This window comes from Cyprinodon tularosa, unplaced genomic scaffold (genome assembly GCF_016077235.1).
Source record: "Cyprinodon tularosa strain WSP-4 unplaced genomic scaffold, ASM1607723v1 ctg966, whole genome shotgun sequence".
NCBI lineage: Eukaryota > Metazoa > Chordata > Actinopteri > Cyprinodontiformes > Cyprinodontidae > Cyprinodon > Cyprinodon tularosa.
The window spans coordinates 75,423-95,457 of NW_024039747.1; the positions used below are offsets into that span (position 1 = coordinate 75,423).

Genomic DNA, 20,035 nt, shown 5'->3' on the forward strand with positions numbered 1-20,035 from the left:
ACGATTCGCTTCACTTCAATAGATTGTTTTTATTAAAATGATGTGTAGTATCTGTATTTTTCAACTATAGTTATAAGAGTATTGGAAATATTTGCTTTATACCATGCTCAGTTATTTATATGCACCTCTTTCTTTCTTTCTTTCTTTCTTCCTTCCTTCCTTCCTTCCTTCCTTCCTTCCTTCCTTCCTTCCTTCCTTCCTTCCTTCCTTCCTTCCTTCCTTCCTTCCTTCCTTCCTTCCTTCCTTCCTAAATATATGAAAATAAATGAAATCCATCCATCCATCCTCTCCCACTTGTTCTTTCAGGGTTGTAGAGTGGCTGGTGCCTCATCTCCAGCACTTTATGAGCGAGGCAGGGCACTCCCTGGCCAACCATGCACACCACACTCACACCTAAGGACAATTTGGAGATGCCAGTCAACCTAACAGTCATGATTTTTGACTGTGGGAGGAAGCTGGAATACCCACAGAGAACCCACGCATGCACAGAGAGAACATGCAAACTCAATGCAAGATGACCCTGAGCAGAGAATCAAACCCAGACCCAGCTTGCTGCAAGGCACTGGCACCATTCAGCAGATTGGTAAAAATGAGAACTGGAGATGGCTTTCCTTTTTTGGGATTCTCTACAACATATCTGGTTAAATTACAAACTCTATGAAAAGGTGACCAGACACAAATAATCGCTTTTTCAACTAAACATTCAATCAGATTCATTTTAAACAAATAACAGAGGTAACGTTGAAAAAATTTATATTAAAACATTTCACAGAGTGTAGCACTTTAATGATCCTTTAGAAGAGAATAGCATCCTGCCTCTTACAGATCACTGGCTTACTTACATACTATTGCATGCTTAATATGAGTATGATAAAAAATAATGTCAATCATCATCTAGAGGAAAGCAATCAAACGTGTCCAAGACATACCAGAACAATTTCATTGCATTTTTTTGTGTTTTTTTTTTATTTCCACCAGATCACATGTTTGTTTTTTTCTCTGTAAGCTGCAATATATCCAGGTATCAACATGACAGTTTTAGAAAATATCAACCGAATTTGCTATGTTTATGCTTTAGTTTGCTCCATGATTTGCTCCCATGATAAAGATGCTCCCATGATAAAGATTTTTTTGCTTTTGCATGAACTCTCTTTTTTTTTCCTTTGCAAAATTACAATTGTCAAAGTTTTGAGTTTGGCAAATCCAATAAAATAAACAGAAATAATGCACTTTTTCAAATATTGAATATACATTGATTTTGGAATTTTAATCAGTAAAAAACTTAATTTTTTTTCCCTCCAGTTAAAATGTGAAGTGAGATGCATGCCTATTTTTTTTTCTAGTCACTGTTCAAAAAGAAAAGAATCATTTGAAACAAATTCAACAGATGCTGATCATCAGACATTGGAAACGGCTACAAGAGCATAGCTACTTGCCCTAACCTGCAATCATGTATGGTAAAGTTTTTGTAAACTTGATAATATACATTTATCAAGACACAGACTAAGCACCAGTGGTTTTGTTTGCTAGCAGCATGCACAATGAGGTATATTTATAAATGAAAAAAAGCACCACAGTAAAATTACAAACGTACATTAAATCTGACTTGTTGGTAAAGCGGGGTGTGCTCATTGTCATCACAACAAGGGGGAGACATAAAATGCATCAAAATTTTTGCAAGCATACTCTGATGACCAGCACATTAACTTCAGTTATGTTCCCTCTCATTCATGGCTAAAGCTCGTAGGAAAGGAAAATCATCCCAAATCACGCCTTGGTTGTTCTGCTCTTCAGGTATATCATCATCACAAGGCCCAAAAAAGCACTGCTCCTTTGGCATCCCATCAGATGGAACATTTTGGTAGTGTCTTGGAGTCAAAGACTCCTCAGCTTCCAGGAGGGGCTGCGTGGATTCAGAGCGCAGATAGACAGGCTCGTTCGGTTTCGGGCTGCTGCATGTAGACGAAGGAAGCATGGTAGCATAATGAACCGACTCGCTGTTTGAACTTGAATATGTAGGCATGAACACTGAGCCACAAATAGACTCTGGAAGATCACTGGTTTCCTCTTTGCTGTTTAACCAAATATCATCCTGTTCTTTGCTGAGTTTAGTGGTAAGGTCCAGGAAGCTGAGATGGGACAAGTATATTGGATTTGGCTCATTGTTGTCCCAGGATGGATGAGAAAACTGCACAGAAAAAAATGAATTTATATATTAAACTAGAAAGGAATAGCACATACAGTTAAAACCAGAACTTGACATACCATATAAAAAGCCAAGTTATCTTTTTTTTAATAATTTCCTGACACTAAAAAGAAAGAGAAATATATATATATATATATATATATATATATATATATATATATATATATACACACATACCTGGGTTGATTCTGAAGACCATCTCTTGATGCTGCTGTTGGCAGGATCTGGAACAACTGGCCATAACCGCAGATCCATCCTTTTGGTAAAAAGAAAGAAACTATGTTAAATTAAAAACATATAGTGAATTGGTTAAAAAAAAAGCAGTTGCCTCCTTATAGATTTATTTTCTTTATTGTCTTTTTGTCATGAATAATTATTTTAATTCAATAGATAAATTTTATATACTCATAACTGGAGAAAACATGGAAAATGGAGAATCCTCCCAGGAGTTTTAAACATAATATAGATCTAATAAGATTTATCAAAGGACTGTAGATCTAATTTCTTTACAGTTAAGTTCAGTGTCATGAAAACATAGGGAATGAGACTTGGCAAAAATGCCCTCTGTAGGAGAGAAACTTATAAATCTCTGGAGAATCTTTGATTTTATGTGTTATAATCTTTGGTCTTACAAGATAAAACGTGAAAGCCGTTTGCTGCTCAAATCTGGTACAAACTAACAGCAATTTAGAAAAAGAACACTTTACTGACAACCCAACATGATCTGTTAGCAGGTAATTAACTACAAAGAAAGCAACAACTCCCATTAATTTGTACTTTTCTAAACAGAAAATACTCTCTGTAGAGTTCCTCTCTATTGTTAGACAATGCAAGCATCTGTCTGCTGTCGCTTCACGCTCATCCAGGAAGATTAAAGGATGTAAGTCAATGACTCGAAGCAATCTGATGGGTTTTCTTGGATAGGATGCTTTTTAATCAATTTGACTAATAAACTGGACTCCATTGCATTGTTTTAGAATTAGGATACATTTAAAATGTTTACGATTAACTTTGAATCGGTCTTTATGATTTGATTGAATTGTTGCATTAAGTGCTTCAAGACAACATATGTTTTAAAGTGGAGCTGTATAAACAAAATGAATAAATAAATGAACTGAGATGCGAGTGTGGCAGAAGAAATTGTATTCTATCTACTACATCTTAGTCTTGTGCGTTTTTTGTTGTGGGCTTACGTTTTGTGTTTAGAGAAGCAGGCCAGTAGAGGCAAAAGGATCAGTACTGTCAATCCAGTTCCAGATGCAGTTGCAATGATCACAATAGTAGCCTGATCTTGAAAAAGAAAATATGACATCATTATTTAAAATCTAATTGAAAAAAATAAATACAGTTCACTGACTCTAAAACTGACAAATTAAAGTATGATACCAACCGGATGAGGTGAATTTAAACCTGATTGTTGTCCCATTCAGGCTTCCACCAAATGTGCTAACCATCATGAAAGCTTCATATAGAGATACAGGGTTGATGTCCTTCAGGATCACCCTTCTGTCTTCTGCATCTGCGCTCACAGCTGGAAAAAAAAAATCCAGGCTTAGAAAACTTTAAACAAAAAGACATTTTATAAGCAAACAGTTTAGGCCTTTAACTTACCTTTAACAGGTCCATTTTCTTCCCAGTAGAAGACTTTGTAACCCTTAATAAATCCATTCCTTTGCTCTAAAGGGATTTCCTCCCAGGAGATCTCAATATCTGAATTCCAGTTCTGTTTAATTTTAAGTTCAGGAACCACTGATGGAGCTTTAAACAAAATGACCATTTATGTTAAATTGCTTGCACATGAATAATCAAATTAATCATTCTTTTCTCTCCACAAGAGGGCAACATTTCATAACATATGATCTGTTCCCTGAAAGCCCACACTGCTCATGTAAATCTGCTTAATTCTACTTCTTTAAAGTTGAGTCAACTTGACTCTTGCACCTTTACATGCTCTTTGTATGATCCCAGTTTGTCTTTGGCGACTTACCCTCTTGTCTCAAGTATGCATTAACAGTCTGAGGAAGCCCGATCCCATCCTTAAACCTGGGATATACAGAGATCCCATAGGGCTTGTAGGGCTCAAAGCTGCCTATAGATGAGAGCGTAGAGCACAGAGTGGATCAGTGGCCACAAGCTAATACAGTGTTAAGGCGGGTTGTGAAAAAGGAGAAAAAACGAATCTTGCCAATAAAAGATTATTTGAGTTCATGTAGTGAGAGATGATAGTGTGACCACAACAGAGCTCATTGATGCTGAAACATGTAAGCAAACTCTGGCGACTTACCAGTGATGATGAGACTGCATTGGCTTTTATTCACAATTTCAAAATTAATTTTGCAGAGGTCTGTATTTAGTAAAGGTTTCCATTCCACCACATAATCAATGAGATCTGAATTGCTATCAGCTGTCCACTGGACCAGAAATGATCTGTCAGCATGAGGAACAGCTGTGACATCCATAATTGCCATCTGAGCTGTTGACAGAAAAAAAGGCAAACAAAAAAAAACAATCCGCTCAGGTAAACAGAAAAAAACAGTAAACCAAAACTCTTTTTACATTGCACCGTAAATGTATAAATTTTTGACAATGTAACTGCAAATCGAATTGTATAAGTTATGGGATTGTTAAAGAGAATGTGAATCATTTTGAGGTGGAAGAGGTAATTTTAAGGCTTTGCAACAGCTTTTCAATTTCATTTAGGCCTAGCCTTTAATTGGGATATTTTAAAACTTTAATATGCTATGATTTAAACCCAGTTTCATAGTCCAGTCTCCAAGAGCTACTCTCCTTCATCTTCTTCTCAAACACTCATAAATTAAATGTTAGACAAAGAAGAGCAGTAAGAGCATAAAAGCTTAAGTTGTTGTGGTTTCTCATAGCGTCTCCTGCTATTTCATTTGTTACCAATAGTGGCTAAAACAGATCTTTGGTTGGCATGCACATGGTGCCCCGTTTCCCAATCAGCTGAGAAGGTTCTGCTAAATTTCGCTCTTTTTACCTGAACCGATTCGAAGGGAGCTGTTCCATACTGATAATGTGTAGAACTAAACTTACCAATATTATCAATTACCAGAAGGAATGCTTGTAAAATCTGCAGGACAGCTCTTAAGGACTGGACTTCGGTGAACCGGAAACCATTTAAATGTAGCTCTGCTTTAGGTCAACAACATCCATTATTCTCAGGTCTTTATTTCTTAACAAATTTCCCTTCAATATGGCTGTTTATTTCACTTCAAGCATTAAGATTGACTAGCTTCCATATCACTGCTGCCATCATCATGTTTCATTATGGGGCTGTATCCTTAGTGCAGCATTATTTTTTTCATTACATAATTAAATTAGGTTAATTTACATGCATATCATGCTTTCTAGGCTTTCGCTTGTAAAAGAATAATAATAATAATTAAAAAAACAAAAAAACCGACACACACTGCTTTATGTTTATCCGTCAAAGGAAATGGCAATAAGACACAGAGAGGGTTGTGGTTATAACACATTAGGGCTATTGCACTTTTGCAAAACACTGTACATTTTCTTTTAAAGTAACATGACTTACCTTGAGGCTGGTAAATTCGGATTTCAGTGGGGTGAGATTTCCCCGCACTGTTCACAGCGCTCAGAAAAAATTTCCTTGCACCCTTAGAAGGTTGGAAAGCACAGCATTTCTCACTTGTAGAGCACATTATCTTCCTTTTACTGCGCAGTTTTGGTTGTGAGACAACATAGGACAGATTTCGCCCATTTGCACTGAATAGTTTTGATGGCTGAAACAGTAAAAAAAGGAATACTTCATACAATCCTGTAGAAACTTTGGTTACAAATACTTTTTCTGCAGGCTTGAAATAATTATTTAGGTACCTTCCAGAACAGTTGTATGTTGAGGTTTTTGTTTTCTTTATTCTTTGATACCTTCATCCATGAGTCTAAGGGTCCAGTTGGAGCTGAAAAGAAAGAAAAAGCTGTCAGTCTGGAAACTTGTCTCTCTACAAGACAAGTCTATAAATTCACCGTCTGCATAGGCAACAAAACTCAATAGTTCAATTAAGCCTGTGCTGCAGAGCAAAACAGTGAGAGATGCACAACTTGACATTTGCATATACTAAAAAGATGACAAAAAATGTAGAGAAAAGGAAACAGATAGTTGCTAATTGATCCGAGCCCTACCGGTCTCCAAGGTGACTCCGGACTTGCTGCTGCTCCACTCACTCCAGGGGCTCTGCTCGCATTGCACTCTAATTTGGGCCAAGTATTGAGTCCCATCAAGGAGAGAGCAACATTCCACCTTTTTGGGTGATTTAACATAGCTCACAAGGATCTAAGAGAAATAAATAAGTAAATAAATCATGCAAGCACCTCAGCACAGCTAGATAAGCTCTAATTTTCAGGTAGGCTCTAATCTCAAAAGATGCATCCAGGAATGCGATCAGTTCTGAGGTGATTGTGCTGGAGCTCTTTTTTTATGTTGTTGTTTCTCCAGGCCCTTAGGGGGCGCATGTTTGCACAGTTTGCTAGGTTGAGCCAGTGAATGAGTAGAAGGTGTGTTACAGGAAGTTACTGCCATGAGTATGGTTTGGATTTCATCTGCATCCATCCGCTCCTTTCCATCCCTTTGAGTGGCAATATGAGTAAGAGACATAATTGTTTATGGTTTCTAGATACTATATATCTGATTATTTTTGTAAATTTGAGACGTTTGATATGTTGTTTGCTTTAATACGCTGGAGTTAGATTAGAGTGGATGTTATGCTACAGCTAAGTTTAAGTTACCATTTAAATGCATGTTTTACACAAAGAAAACGTTTATTTTATTCATTCTGATGTTTTGTTTGTGTAGTAATATTTTTATGTATTCTGTATCGTTTCAGTTTCACACTTTTTTGCATTAAATCCTGTTCAAATACAACACACGCCTGTTCCTTGGAGGAAGTGATGCAGGAAAGAGTTTAGCTGGCTGTGAATCTCCATAGAGGACACGGGGTCACATTGGGTGCAACAGTACAGTGATATAAACTCATGATGTGTTTACAGTTTGAGCTGAACTCACCGGTTGGCTGCTGTCAGCAGTTTTCAGTCGGATATCCAAGTTGAAAGGGTTGTGATGCAACCAAGCCTGTTGCTTGGATAATTTCCATGTCAGTTGTAGGCAACCAAACCTTTTAGGCACCACTCCAATTTTTACAATACTGGGCTGGTCAAGTTTAACTGGCAGAAAAACAAACATATTAGATTTTTCTAAAAGTGCATTTTGTATTTCAAGAAGCATAATTTTAAAGAACGACCCAGAGTTTGACACCATCTGGACTGATGTATTTTGATCGCACACAAAAATACCGGTTCACCTTTAAAAACAACCCAGAGTATCATTACTGCTAAAGATATTTCTGCATTCCCCACAGAATTGGCCAACCATCTGGATGAGCTTATCTGCTTTGGTTGAAAGCAAGAATTCTATTTTTATTTTCTGAAGTACAATCATTTGCTTTTAACCCAAAGAAACTGCAAATGTTAAAACTTCCTTAGATTTTATTTATCTGAAACAAAGATGCATTTTATATCTTTGTATGGTTATTTCATTTTCTACATTTTGTATCGTAAAAGAAACATTTTTACGTAAAAACGTAATTTGTAAAAATTTAAGTAATTTTGGATTTGAATTCAAGACATATTAATTAATTATATTTAATTAATGTAAAGGCTTGAAAAGTAAGCAATCATTTCTTGCTCTGGCTTTTTTTATTAAAAAAAATTGTACAAAATAAAATTCAACCATTGATTTGACCCCTTTTTTATTCAGCAAAATAATGATGTTACGAAAATAATTTCCATTAACTCACTGTTCCAACTCCAACTCACTGTTGGTAACAAAAATATTGGCAATTACATTATTGTATCATTGGCACCCATAAAAATAAACTGTAATCAATAGCTAAATTTTGCATTTGTAGCTATAAAAAGGTCCTTGAAACCTATTGCTAAGGTGAACACAGATTGGTGCAGAACAAATGATGCCCATCAGGTGACTCTTTCAGCATACAGACGGTAAGGGGCTGATCTTCAGAAGGTTTGTAGATCTTATCATTTGTGGGTAACACTTTACAATAAGGTAAACAAAACTAGATTAACTACAAGACAATGCCAAAAGAACTACAGTAATGAGGAACTAATGGGTAGTTAACTGGTACTTACTAAGGCCCGCCCAGCCTTATTATGGGACTACTGCTTAAATACCTGGGAAATACAGAGTAACTTATCAGAAACTAATGTGTTGTAAAGAAAAAAAGAAGTAACCAATCAGTGACAAATGGGTAGTTACGAAAAACCTACAAAGAGGAACTACTAAAGGACTAATTTAGGCTAATGGTTCTTTGCAGACAAAAAAGTGCAGACAAAAACAGACGCTAGAGCACAGACACTCAGACACATTCCAGCAAATGTCCGCAGAGTTACAGTTTCCCACTGGTGAAGTTAACCAGTACATGTTAAAGGACTGCTGGTCCGTTACCACAAAATTAGAGACATTATTTGTGCTGGTTCTTAATAAACCCTATACCTGTGAAGTCACAGCTTGCAAAAAACAAATTTACTATGCACCAAATTATTGTCTTACTATTATTTTATGAACACTGTGTCAACTCAGTAACTAATGTTTTTTGTGTACCTTTAAGTAAAGTGAAACTACTTTTTAGGTCTTGCTTAGTTACTCTTTGTTCCCCAGGTAACTAAGTCATAGTCCCATAATAAGGCTTGGCTGGGAGTTGCCCTGTAAGTGCTGATTAAATGCTGGTAAGTTCCCCAGGTGCTCTGTAGTAGTAAATAAATTTATTTCTACTTTATCGTAAAGTGTTACCAATTTGTGCAGGATGGCCACTAATGGCAAATGCAAAAAGGAATTGAAAAAGAATAACATTATTTGGAATCTTTTAAGATTGACCTGAAATACATCATAGACAGCGTAAACAAGAAATGGGGATGTTTCAAAATAGTTCAGTGATAAAAAACATCACTGGATGACACCCCAGGTACTCTTCATATTAGTAGAGGAGGGGCATTAATGGATGGAATTCTATTAGTGATGATTAGAAGGCTGCTGTAAACAACTTTGGCAAGCCCAACAGCTTTACTGAGCCCCTAAAAGCAGCTGATTATGCCTTAAATCTATCGCTAAATAAGAATCTTGATTCACATTTCAACTACAGCTATATTTTCTCATAGCGCTCAAAGTATGCTTAATTCTGATTGCCAGCATGAACAAATATGTTCTGTTTTTTTTTTCTAGCATTATCAGGAGAGCTATTATATAGTGGTGTCAAGGGAAATTATCCTTATTTCCATATTTAAAAAAATGTCACATATCAATCATTAGCGGCAAAAAATCGACCAACTTCACCGCAATATGAGGTATTTTGCGTAGATAACAGATCTAGCCCACCTCCATCATTTGGGCAACACAACAGTAAATAAAAAGACAGAGCGGATAACCTTTGGGAAGGAGACATTTTGTCAACACAAAAACTGACACTGTTGCTTAAAAGAGTGGTGGGTGCTGTATTTATTTTTTTCAATGTGATTAAGAAAAAAATAAGAGAAAGATTTTTGGACAGTGAGGCAAAGTTAAAAAAACAAAGCCTTATCATCATTAAAGACAACAGATAGTTAATGTTTAAAAAACCAACAAACAGTTAACGTTAAAAAATAAAACCTTGATTTAGATATATGCTGGTCAAACCCAGGTTGTTGCCAGAGTTTTTTATTTACATTTTCCCATTTGATGTTGATACTCACCTACACTTATCGGTTTGAAAACCATTTCTGCTGAAGTTGCCTCTCCGAGGTCATTCTCGGCCTTTACGTAGATTTTTATTGCCATGTAGATGCCAAAATCAGCACGAGAAATTACAACATGATGGATGTCTGGTGGCACTTCATAAGTATTGTTTGAATTTAAATCCCTGAAATGATATATAACATTAGAAAAAAACTATGCTATGTAGGTCCTTCAGTGTTTGCAACAAGATGTTGCATATGAGTCTGATGGGAGAGTGAGATCGCTGCTGCCATTAGCTGTTGAACTAGCAGTCAGAGCAATTGACGGTTCTGATCCTGAAACTCCTCCAGAACATTTGGAGACAAATTTACAAAGAAGAGTTTTCCCTAAGTATAAGAAAATAGTGAACAACTCTGGCATCACTGTAAGACAGACTACTACTGGAGATCCAGCCTATGCATGCAGTCACATGTATCATTAAAAACTTCAAAATTTGAAGAATGAAGAATAATATAAGACAACGGTGTTTAATTTCCTTTCAGGAATAATTAAGCATGTTTGAAATGAACTGAATTGAATATGAGTATGACACCTCAATGATCCACATTAGATGCTAGAGCAATGATTTCAGACGTATTCCTTCCTTGTAAATATCTTAGCATACATATAGTTTTAAACAGCAGTTTACCTTGTTTCAGTATACAGGGTGTATTTTGTAGGGAGGGAGGTGTTCAGTTGTCCAGGGTCCCATGTGCAGATGAGAGAATTGAAAGCATTGATAATTAATTGACAGCTCAGGTTTTCTGGTTTTTCTGGTGGATCTAATTAGAAAAAAGATACACATATTTGGTGATCTCTCAAATATTTACACTGTGAAAACGTTACAATCGGATTATTGATAGTGGGTTTCTTAAAATATTATCGTTTATATGTAAAGCACTTGAGACGTGACTAGTAGCACTTATTTTTCTGTTGTTGTGTAACTGACGGCAAAGGATACTCATTGCTTAAAAATGACTTTTTCTTTTTTTCCAGGAAAGAAAATAACATTTATTTTACACTGAAACATATCACACTTTTTTAAAGAACGTAAATAAATTTATTTCTATTGGACAACTGCACTGTTTCACTTTTTTAGGGTGTTTGTAATTGAGAATACATAATATTCTGTCTTTGATAAAGCGTTCATATTATCAGCTGAACATGTTTACATTTTGTGTTGTAAATCTTAATGTGTTTTATAGGGAGCTCAGCAAAGCTGTAAAGTGAAGAGAAAGGTTTAAGTTTTAAGCCTTTTGCAAAGTGGCATGCTTGAAATTTTACTGATCCTAAGCCAACATTTTATCTGATTATGCCATTTTGTTCCTTTCTTGAACTAGACCTTTCTAATCTATCTATCTATCTATCTATCTATCTATCTATCTATCTATCTATCTATCTATCTATCTATCTATCTATCTATCTATCTATCTATCTATCTATCTATCTATCTATCTATCTATCTATCTATCTATCTATCTATCTATCTATCTATCTATCTATCTATCTATCTATCTATCTATCTATCTATCTATCTATCTATCTATCTATCTATCTATCTATCTATCTATCTATGCTTTGATATAACCCATTCAACATTGTAGATCCAGCTATTTGTCTGTTATCCCAAGTCTTCTTCTATTTTTTTTTCTCTGTGATTGTTCTGTGTTTTGGCTGCATCCATATTCCAATCAACACAGACCTCCTACCTTGTTCTGCTAAATAAAACATCTCTGTAAAAAAAATGCAATCATCAGTTTCTAAGAGGATATTTTGCTTTTGCAAATAGATGTTTTTGGTTGTAATGTTACAAGGGGTTCAAAATGCAGGGCACTGTATGCATTAAAAAATTATTGAACAAGTAACCATATATGTTAATTTTTGATCTCTTACTTTGAGTTAAAAAAAAATACATTTAATTTTTCTCACATCCAGCTTGGATCACCACCCCTGCAAGATCTTGACGAGGATCCTGAAAGCCACAGATGAGTTCCTCCCTGGTGTGATTGAAGCTTGGTACAACAATCCTTGAAACCATGTTGCTCTCATTGACTGCAAGGCTGCTGGGAATAAGCTCTGTGCCAAGATACCACGCAATACGAACATCTTCTTCATTCAACTCATAGCAGTCTTGTCTAATAACACAGGTGGCTGTGATAGGTGATCCCAGAGGTACCACCAAACTGGATGTGTGGATCTTAGCACATGGCTGCTGGACATCCCCTTAAAAATAAAACAAATTACACAAAAACAGTAGCTTAATATTAAGAATGGAGAATTTCTCTTCTTATCTCCTAAGCAGATGATAAAGCAACACAAAAACAAGATGTCTGAAACTGTCCCTGTAACTTTTGGCTAGTAATTTACATTTCAATTTCTTTGTGAAAGAAAACCTTACCATTCATTGCTCCGCTTGCAGAGTCTACCGCAACAGCAATCATGACCATCCATGTGAATATCATCTTGAAAAAAACCTGTTGGGCAGCCAAATTGAAGGACATCATTATAAAAATGCAGACTTTGCATGCTATACCACAACAAACCTGGAATTGTGATTCCTCTCAGGGTCAAGCTCTTCTGTTGTAAAAGATAATAAAATATATTAAAATATACAGATTGTTTTGCTTAAATTTGCATTACACCCTATTTGCTTTCTTTAAAAATTCGAAATTATATATATATATATATATATATATATATATATATATATATATATATATATAAAGATATAGTAAGAATAGTCCTTTTTGATGTTTTCAGGGGAATCAACTTAACTTATATTTTCTGTAGGATTTAGGTCTTAGGCTCGAAATTACAGTCTGATTTTGTGTCTGATGAATCATGTCAGAGTTTATTTGGCTATGCACATCAGATAGTCATGCTTAAAAGACCCATGGGCGGTTCATTTTCCAAGTATCAGTGAAATCCATCAGATTCCTGATTCTCTCGCTATGTCAAAGACCTCATGATGCCATTTACACTAAAAGCCTTTTTATGGTCTTTGGAGGAAACAGCATTACACATCCGTCTCCAAGGTAAAATCAGGTATGCACTATAATACCCTTGACAAAAAAGTGCACTTCTGCTTTACTTCCTTTTTAATAGTTACTTTTTACTACTTTTTAATAGTTTAAAAAAACAGCATCTTTGAATCATTTAGAGCCTACATTACACACACTGGTGTCGACACCTGTGTGTTCAAAAACATCCAACCTATATTAAATTTTCTGAAAAAGTCCAACAACACAAACGATGCTCAAGAGATGCTAAGATTGTGTGTTTGTGTGTAGACAGAGAGGAATATTTGAAAAGAAGAGGAAAAAAGGAGGATGATAATATTTTTTGCATATAAACTTATTCACAGACATCTTGTTAACAAATACAGTACAGGTGCTGGTCATAAAATTAGAATATCATGAAAAAGTGGATTGATTTCAGTAATTCCATTTAAAAAGTGAAACTTGTATATTATATTCATACATTACATACAAACTCATATATTTCAGATGTTTATTTTGTTTAATTTTGATGATTACAAATGACAACAAATGAAAATCTCAAATTCATCATATCAGAAAATTAGAATATTGTGAAAAGGTTCAAAATTGATGGCCCCTGGTGCCACACTCTAATCAGCTAATTAACTCAAACCACCTGCAAAAGCCTTTAAATGGTCTTTTAGTCTAGTTCTATAGGCTACACAATCATGGGGAAGACTGCTGACTTGACAGTTGTCCAAAAGACGACCATCGACACCTTGCACAAGGAGGGCAAGACACAAAAGGTCATCGCTAAAGAGGCTGGCTGTTCACAGAGCTCAGTGTCCAAGCACATTAATAGAGAGGCGAAGGGAAGGAAAAGATGTGGTCGAAAAAAGTGTACAAGCAAGAGAGATAACCGCACCCTGGAGAGGATTGTGAAACAAAACCCATTCAAAAATGTGGGGGAGATTCACAAAGAGTGGACTGCAGCTGGAGTGAGTGCTTCAAGAACCACCACACACAGACGTATGAAAGACATGGGTTTCTGCTGTCGCATTCCTTGTGTCAAGCCACTCTTGAACCACAGACAGCGTCAGAAGCGTCTTGCCTGGGCTAAAGAGAAACAGGACTGGACTGCTGGTGAGTGGTCCAAAGTCCTGTTCTCTGATGAAAGTAAATTTTGCATTTCCTTTGGAAATCAAGGTCCCAGAGTCTGGAGGAAAAGAAGAGAGGCACTTCATCCACGTTGCTTGAAGTCCAGTGTAAAGTTTCCACAGTCAGTGATGGTTTGGGGTGCCATGTCATCTGCTGGTGTTGGTCCATTGTGTTTTCTGAGGTCCAGGGTCAACGCAGCCACATACCAGGAAGTTTTAGAGCACTTCATGCTTCCTGCAGCTGACCAACTTTTTGGAGATGCAGATTTCATTTTCCAACAGGACTTGGCACCTGCACACAGTGCCAAAGCTACCAGTACCTGGTTGAAGGACCATGGTATCCCTGTTCTTAATTGGCCAGCAAACTCTCCTGACCTTAACCCCATAGAAAATCTATGGGGTATTGTGAAGAAGAAGATGCAATACACCAGACCCAACAATTCAGAAGAGCTAAAAGCCACTATTAGAGCAACCTGGGCTATCATAACACCTGAGCAGTGCCACAGACTGATCGACTCCATGCCACGCCGCATTGCTGCAGTAATACAGGCCAAAGGAGGCCCAACTAAATACTGAGTGCTGTACATGCTCATACTTTTCATGTTCATACTTTTCAGTTGGCCAACATTTCTATAAATCCTTTGTTTTTATTGGTCTTCAGTAATATTCTAATTTTCTGATATGATGAATTTGAGATTTTCATTTGTTGTCATTTGTAATCATCAAAATTAAACAAAATAAACATCTGAAAAAATGAGTTTGTATGTAATGTATGAATATAATATACAAGTTTCACTTTTTAAATGGAATTACTGAAATCAATCTACTTTTTCATGATATTCTAATTTTATGACCAGCACCTGTAGATGCGATTTCCAGTCCAAGCTTTAAGGTAATATAAACCATTTAAATTTTTATTTCAATCACCAACATAGTAACCATTTAAGTGAGTTTTTTTTGTTTTCTTTAGCATGTACAGATACAGCTTACCAAAACTAACTGGTTTTAATAGTATAGTCACTGAAAATCCAAAGGGATGGACCCCTTCGTCCGTTTCAATTTGCATTTTTTTTTTAAATAAAAACAAGGTTTTGATGGGCTACTGTATAAAACTTGGAACTCAATGCTCGTGACATTTTAAATTGAAAAAGCTTCTTGAATGGGAAGCGAAATGTCTTCAAACTTGGAAACAAAGTACAGTGGAATGTTTTTAATTATCTTTTTTTGGAATCACTGAAAAACCGTTCAATGTTTGGACATAAATACCTCTCATTTTTATTAAGGCAATGAAAATAACTGGTATACATCTCATTTCCAAACAATGACAAATATATATATATTTTTTTTGGTTTGTAGGTAAGAAAACATAGTTTTGGTACTCCAGCAAATAATACCTACCATTAGGAGCTGGCTGAAAGGTATTTTAAGCTTGATTAGTGGTCAAGCATACTGGCCAAAATTTTCAATACATTGAATTCGAAATACACTTTTCAGAAAACTGAAAAAAATCTATTTTTTACTGTTTTATGTCACCACAGTTAATGAAAATAGTTACTTACCAAAAGAGAAGCTAACAGTTCATTTAACCATGATGCATTATAAGAATACTCATACTACTACTTATAAAGCTTCTTTTAGAATGCATGCTTTTATGTTTGCAATGTATTTGCATATATGACAAGATGCATTATGAGAATACTTATAATGCATCGTGTCATATATGCAAATTTTTAACCAAACTGAAGCTTTCATATTGTTCCAGTATTTTTAATTTACTCAAGCAATTTACTCAAATTGCTTGAGTAAACTGTTTAATAGAGGTTTTTGATGTTGAAATAACAGCTGATCAAGTAAGGACTACATTTAATAAATCCAAAGCATTACATCATAAGGACTGAAATGATCTGCTGAATGCTTTGGGAAATTATAGATTTTTTATCAGTTATCATCTTTCACTTCCAAAACAAAGTTATGGCAGCATTTGTTGTAGTAACTGATTAATGCTGAAAGCACACAGAGATAAATGTTCATATGTCAACAGAAACCCAGTAGGCTAAGGGTTAAGAAATGTTTTATTTCATCATCACTGACCTCCCACATAGAAATAAAATTCATGCTAATATCTGAGACTACGGTGAGCAAGCTCCTGTTGCTGCTTCGAATCTATCAACCCTCGGTCATGGAGGAAAGTTAGTTAACCAGACCTCCTCCACACAGATGACATTACTAAGCTAGCTTTGGATAACCCCAAGTTAAGAGGGACATACATTATAGTGATCTCCATCAGGGGTGCCCCCTCTTGAGCATCCTGTTTTTAGTGTTTTTGGCATAATTTTGAAGAGCTCCTTCTCTGCTTTGGGACCCTTAGGGTCGCATCTTTCCTTTTTTGCAGATGATCTGGTTCTATTGGTGTTTTAAAGCCACAATCTTTTACATACATTAAAGCAAAAGACTGCAAAATGTAAAGCTGCTTTGATAAAAAAAAAAAAAAAAAAAAAAAACATCCCCCTTAAATCTGATGCTTTCAAAAATTGGATTCCCAACTGGCAAAAGATGTCAGTTTTACATCAATAGCATATCACACACTAACATCAAATTGTCATTATAAACTGGTAAAAAACAGAAATCAACTAGATGTATGTTCATGATTTTATTGATATAATTTTGACACTACCTTAATTGAGTTATACTTTGACACTGTTTTATTTCAAACTTTTTTATTTAAAATATATTGTCTATTTTAAGCTCTAACAAAAATAAAGGCTTAAGGCGCTAGAGCCTAAAAACAGCTTAAACAGTTTTAAAATAACATCAATATCATTATCATTATCATTTTTGGAATGAAAATTCAAGTAAGCTTAATATTGAATAATGAAATTATATCACTAAAATCAATAATTGACATACACCAAATTGATGTCAAAGAATTGATTAACATTTCTGACCAAATTACAATTACAGTTTGACATCTGTGTTTAATGTCCTTTTGATCTGGAATTGACATCTTATGCTCACTGGGTCTGTGGGACATTTGTACAATTGTAATGAGGTCAAGAGAATATTATTTTTTTCTTAGCTTTTTTTTTTTTTAAATTGTCATTACACTGTCACAGCAATAAAATTCACTCTCTGCATTTAACCCCTCCCTTGGGGAGCAGTGGGCTGCCACTGTGTGGCACCCAGGTAGCAGTGCGGGGTTAAGGGTCTCGCTCAGGGACTAAGGGCAGTCTGTGGGAGTGGGGCTCGAACTCAGAACCTCTGGTTTCCAAGTGTAATGCCCTAACCACTAGGCCACACTCCCCCTACAATATTAATCATGGTGGTCAAAATCTTTGATGTTGCTCTGTCTTAGCATTGGGGCTCAGTCTCAAGCAGATTTAAAACACTTTAAAGTGATGGATGGCTAGAGATAAGAGCAAGTAAGACATTTTCTGAAATAACGTGCTTCTTCAGTCTGTAATAAAAGAGGTTGGTCTAAAACCCTAACACTGATTATTGGAAGTCTGTCAATATATTTTCTTCTGGTCATGTGCTATGAATCATAACAGACAAACTGAGATCCAGCATACAAAGAGCTCACAAATCCAGTAGGAGCTTAAAGTTGAACTACCACTCCTCCAATTTAAAAGAAAACAGTCACGGTGGGTCGCTTCGGATCAGGATACCATCATCATGCTGTTGAGAGGAGACACCAGGGATGACCCAGAGCACTATAGAGGATCTATGAATTTCTTATACACTTGGAAAATCTTAGAATCCCCCAGAAATACTTGGCTAAAATATATTTGTTCTAAATGATTTGTTGTATTGGTATTTCCTTTTGGCTAACAAAAAAAAAAAAAAAAAGGATTTGCTTCAATTTATTAAACTATGTCTCATGATTTAAATCATTCACAGCTCTTACTCCAACTAAAGTTTCTGCTCTTTGTCCATAACTGAATATTTGATGTTTGTTTTGCATTAAGGGTGAAATAGAATTTCTCCCATTTTTCTTATCAGCAGTGTGCAAAAAGACCTCCATTTTCTCTTCTTGCCTTTTTAAGAATTCCTGCTCAGCGCTAATGGATAATTGCCTGCGGTTGTGACAAAAGACAACCGAGAAAAAGACAGAAAAAGAGGCTGTCAGACCGAGAGAGAGTATTTAACCTGGAGTGTATTTTGTCAACAAACAAACATAAATTGCACATGTTTTCATTTTAAAAAATGCAAATGCGTGTCTGGAATATTCCTTTTGTCTCACAGAGAAATGTCACAACGGGTAAAGAAATGTTCCCCTCTAGTCTCTGTACATTTCCTTCCCCGTTGTTTTCAGGGGTTACACAACGCCCACCCTCAGGATTTGGCAATATCCTTCACACGAAGTGCAATCACAACTCTCTACTAGTTCCTCTTTTGTGGACTTATTTTTCACACCAAGCCATGAATTTTAAATAGGGAATTTCTACAAATGCTTCACTTTACCCTTGAAGAGTTAATCCTAGTTTTGCTGAAGTTCAATCTGATATGGTTTGTGTCAGCACTCATAAAAGTCCCACAATCTTAGAAACAAGAAGATAATCTGGCTCACATCCTCAATTTTCATTATTAGAGAACAACAATCTGCCTCCCAAACTCTAACACTAAGAAAAAAAACATAGAGAAGCTTTGACTTAATGATTTCTTAGTCATTAACCAATTGACCAAACTGTTCAAATAATTAACATTTAATTTAATTTTTCAAAGGTTCATTATCTTTAAAGATGAAATCTTTCCATTTTCACTTTGCAATCTAATGTAAATTGTCTGCAATGAAAATGTTTAAGAAGAACAACTAACAAACAGGCTAAAATAGAAAAAAAACATATTCAAGTTGAATTAAATTACACCAGAATTTCCAGCTGGTCTGCTTTTATTGAAGTTACACAAAAAAACAAGTTTTTCAAAGTTTTCATTTTCAATCTGGCACAAGGATCATAATAAAAAGGAGCAGCAAATTGCTTGATGTGAAGATAAAGGGGAGCCATCAGAGAGGCTTGCCACTCACCACAGCAGCTGCAGCAGACCGAGAAAGACAAGAGGCTCTCATCAACCCTGATAGCACCAGATGAAACGGTGTGGCTCAAAGCGGCGCAGATTGGAGGACGTACATGTGTGTCAGCTAAGCAACAGCAGCACTAACATCCTTGTTTTGAATTTGATTTGTGAAACTTCACTATTTTCCAGGAAGAAACACATGACTGATGGGGCCCTGTTCTGGGAAGGAAAAGCGGGGTGTTTAAATTACCAGCATTGTTTCTTTTTCTTTTTGAAAAGGAGGTGGTTGGTTCAGGCAAAAGTTTATTTGAAAGATTTTCTATTTTTCGTTACTAATAACTAATATAATTTTTGCACTGCATACTTTGATTTTCAAGGAGTTAATAAGAATTACTCCTCAACTTATGTATAATTACTCTCACCGGTGCCTGATTGTACAGCTAATAAGGACAAAAGCTTGAAACAATTAAACTTAACCTCTTACATTACAGCACAACTGGTAGAATTCAAACAGTTAAATAGGTGATTTGAAAGTGAATGATCAGAAACTGTTCAACCATGTAAAATAGCAATAACTGGGGTGAATGAGGAGCAGAACAATGCATTTTTGTGCAGAAATCTAGTGGAAAAAAAAGAAACTGAACATATTGCAATGTAGACATCATTCATGTGCAAAGCAGGTTCAGGTCAGTTTGTTACATCTTCACAGTGCTCATTGAGAGAGCCCCAGCTCTGGGGAAAGAAATATTCTTTAGGCTGTTTTGTATGTGTAGAGGGCTTTGTACCTTCTGCCAGATGGCAGCAGTTCAAATAAGAGGTGGCATGCATGAGCGGGGTTCCTGCAGATGCTGCCATTTTTCCTAAGGCATTGGGTTTT

At 35.8% G+C, this 20,035-nt stretch overlaps 1 protein-coding gene across 1 annotated transcript; it reads right to left on the reverse strand.

The window, feature by feature from the left end:
- Window positions 1-1,126: 1,126 nt before the first annotated feature.
- csf3r (colony stimulating factor 3 receptor (granulocyte)) lies at window positions 1,127-19,300 on the reverse strand. The gene is made up of 16 exons (XM_038275557.1): window positions 19,168-19,300; window positions 12,409-12,482; window positions 11,940-12,233; window positions 10,660-10,792; window positions 9,989-10,155; window positions 7,251-7,408; window positions 6,371-6,521; window positions 6,065-6,147; window positions 5,763-5,970; window positions 4,491-4,679; window positions 4,194-4,295; window positions 3,818-3,964; window positions 3,597-3,737; window positions 3,400-3,496; window positions 2,384-2,462; window positions 1,127-2,188 (listed from the first exon to the last, which is right to left on the reverse strand). Exons 2-16 carry the CDS (start codon window positions 12,470-12,472, stop codon window positions 1,709-1,711), a joined length of 2,493 nt encoding a protein of 830 aa, XP_038131485.1. The 5' UTR covers window positions 12,473-12,482; window positions 19,168-19,300; the 3' UTR covers window positions 1,127-1,708.
- Between the last annotated feature and the right edge of the window lie 735 nt (window positions 19,301-20,035).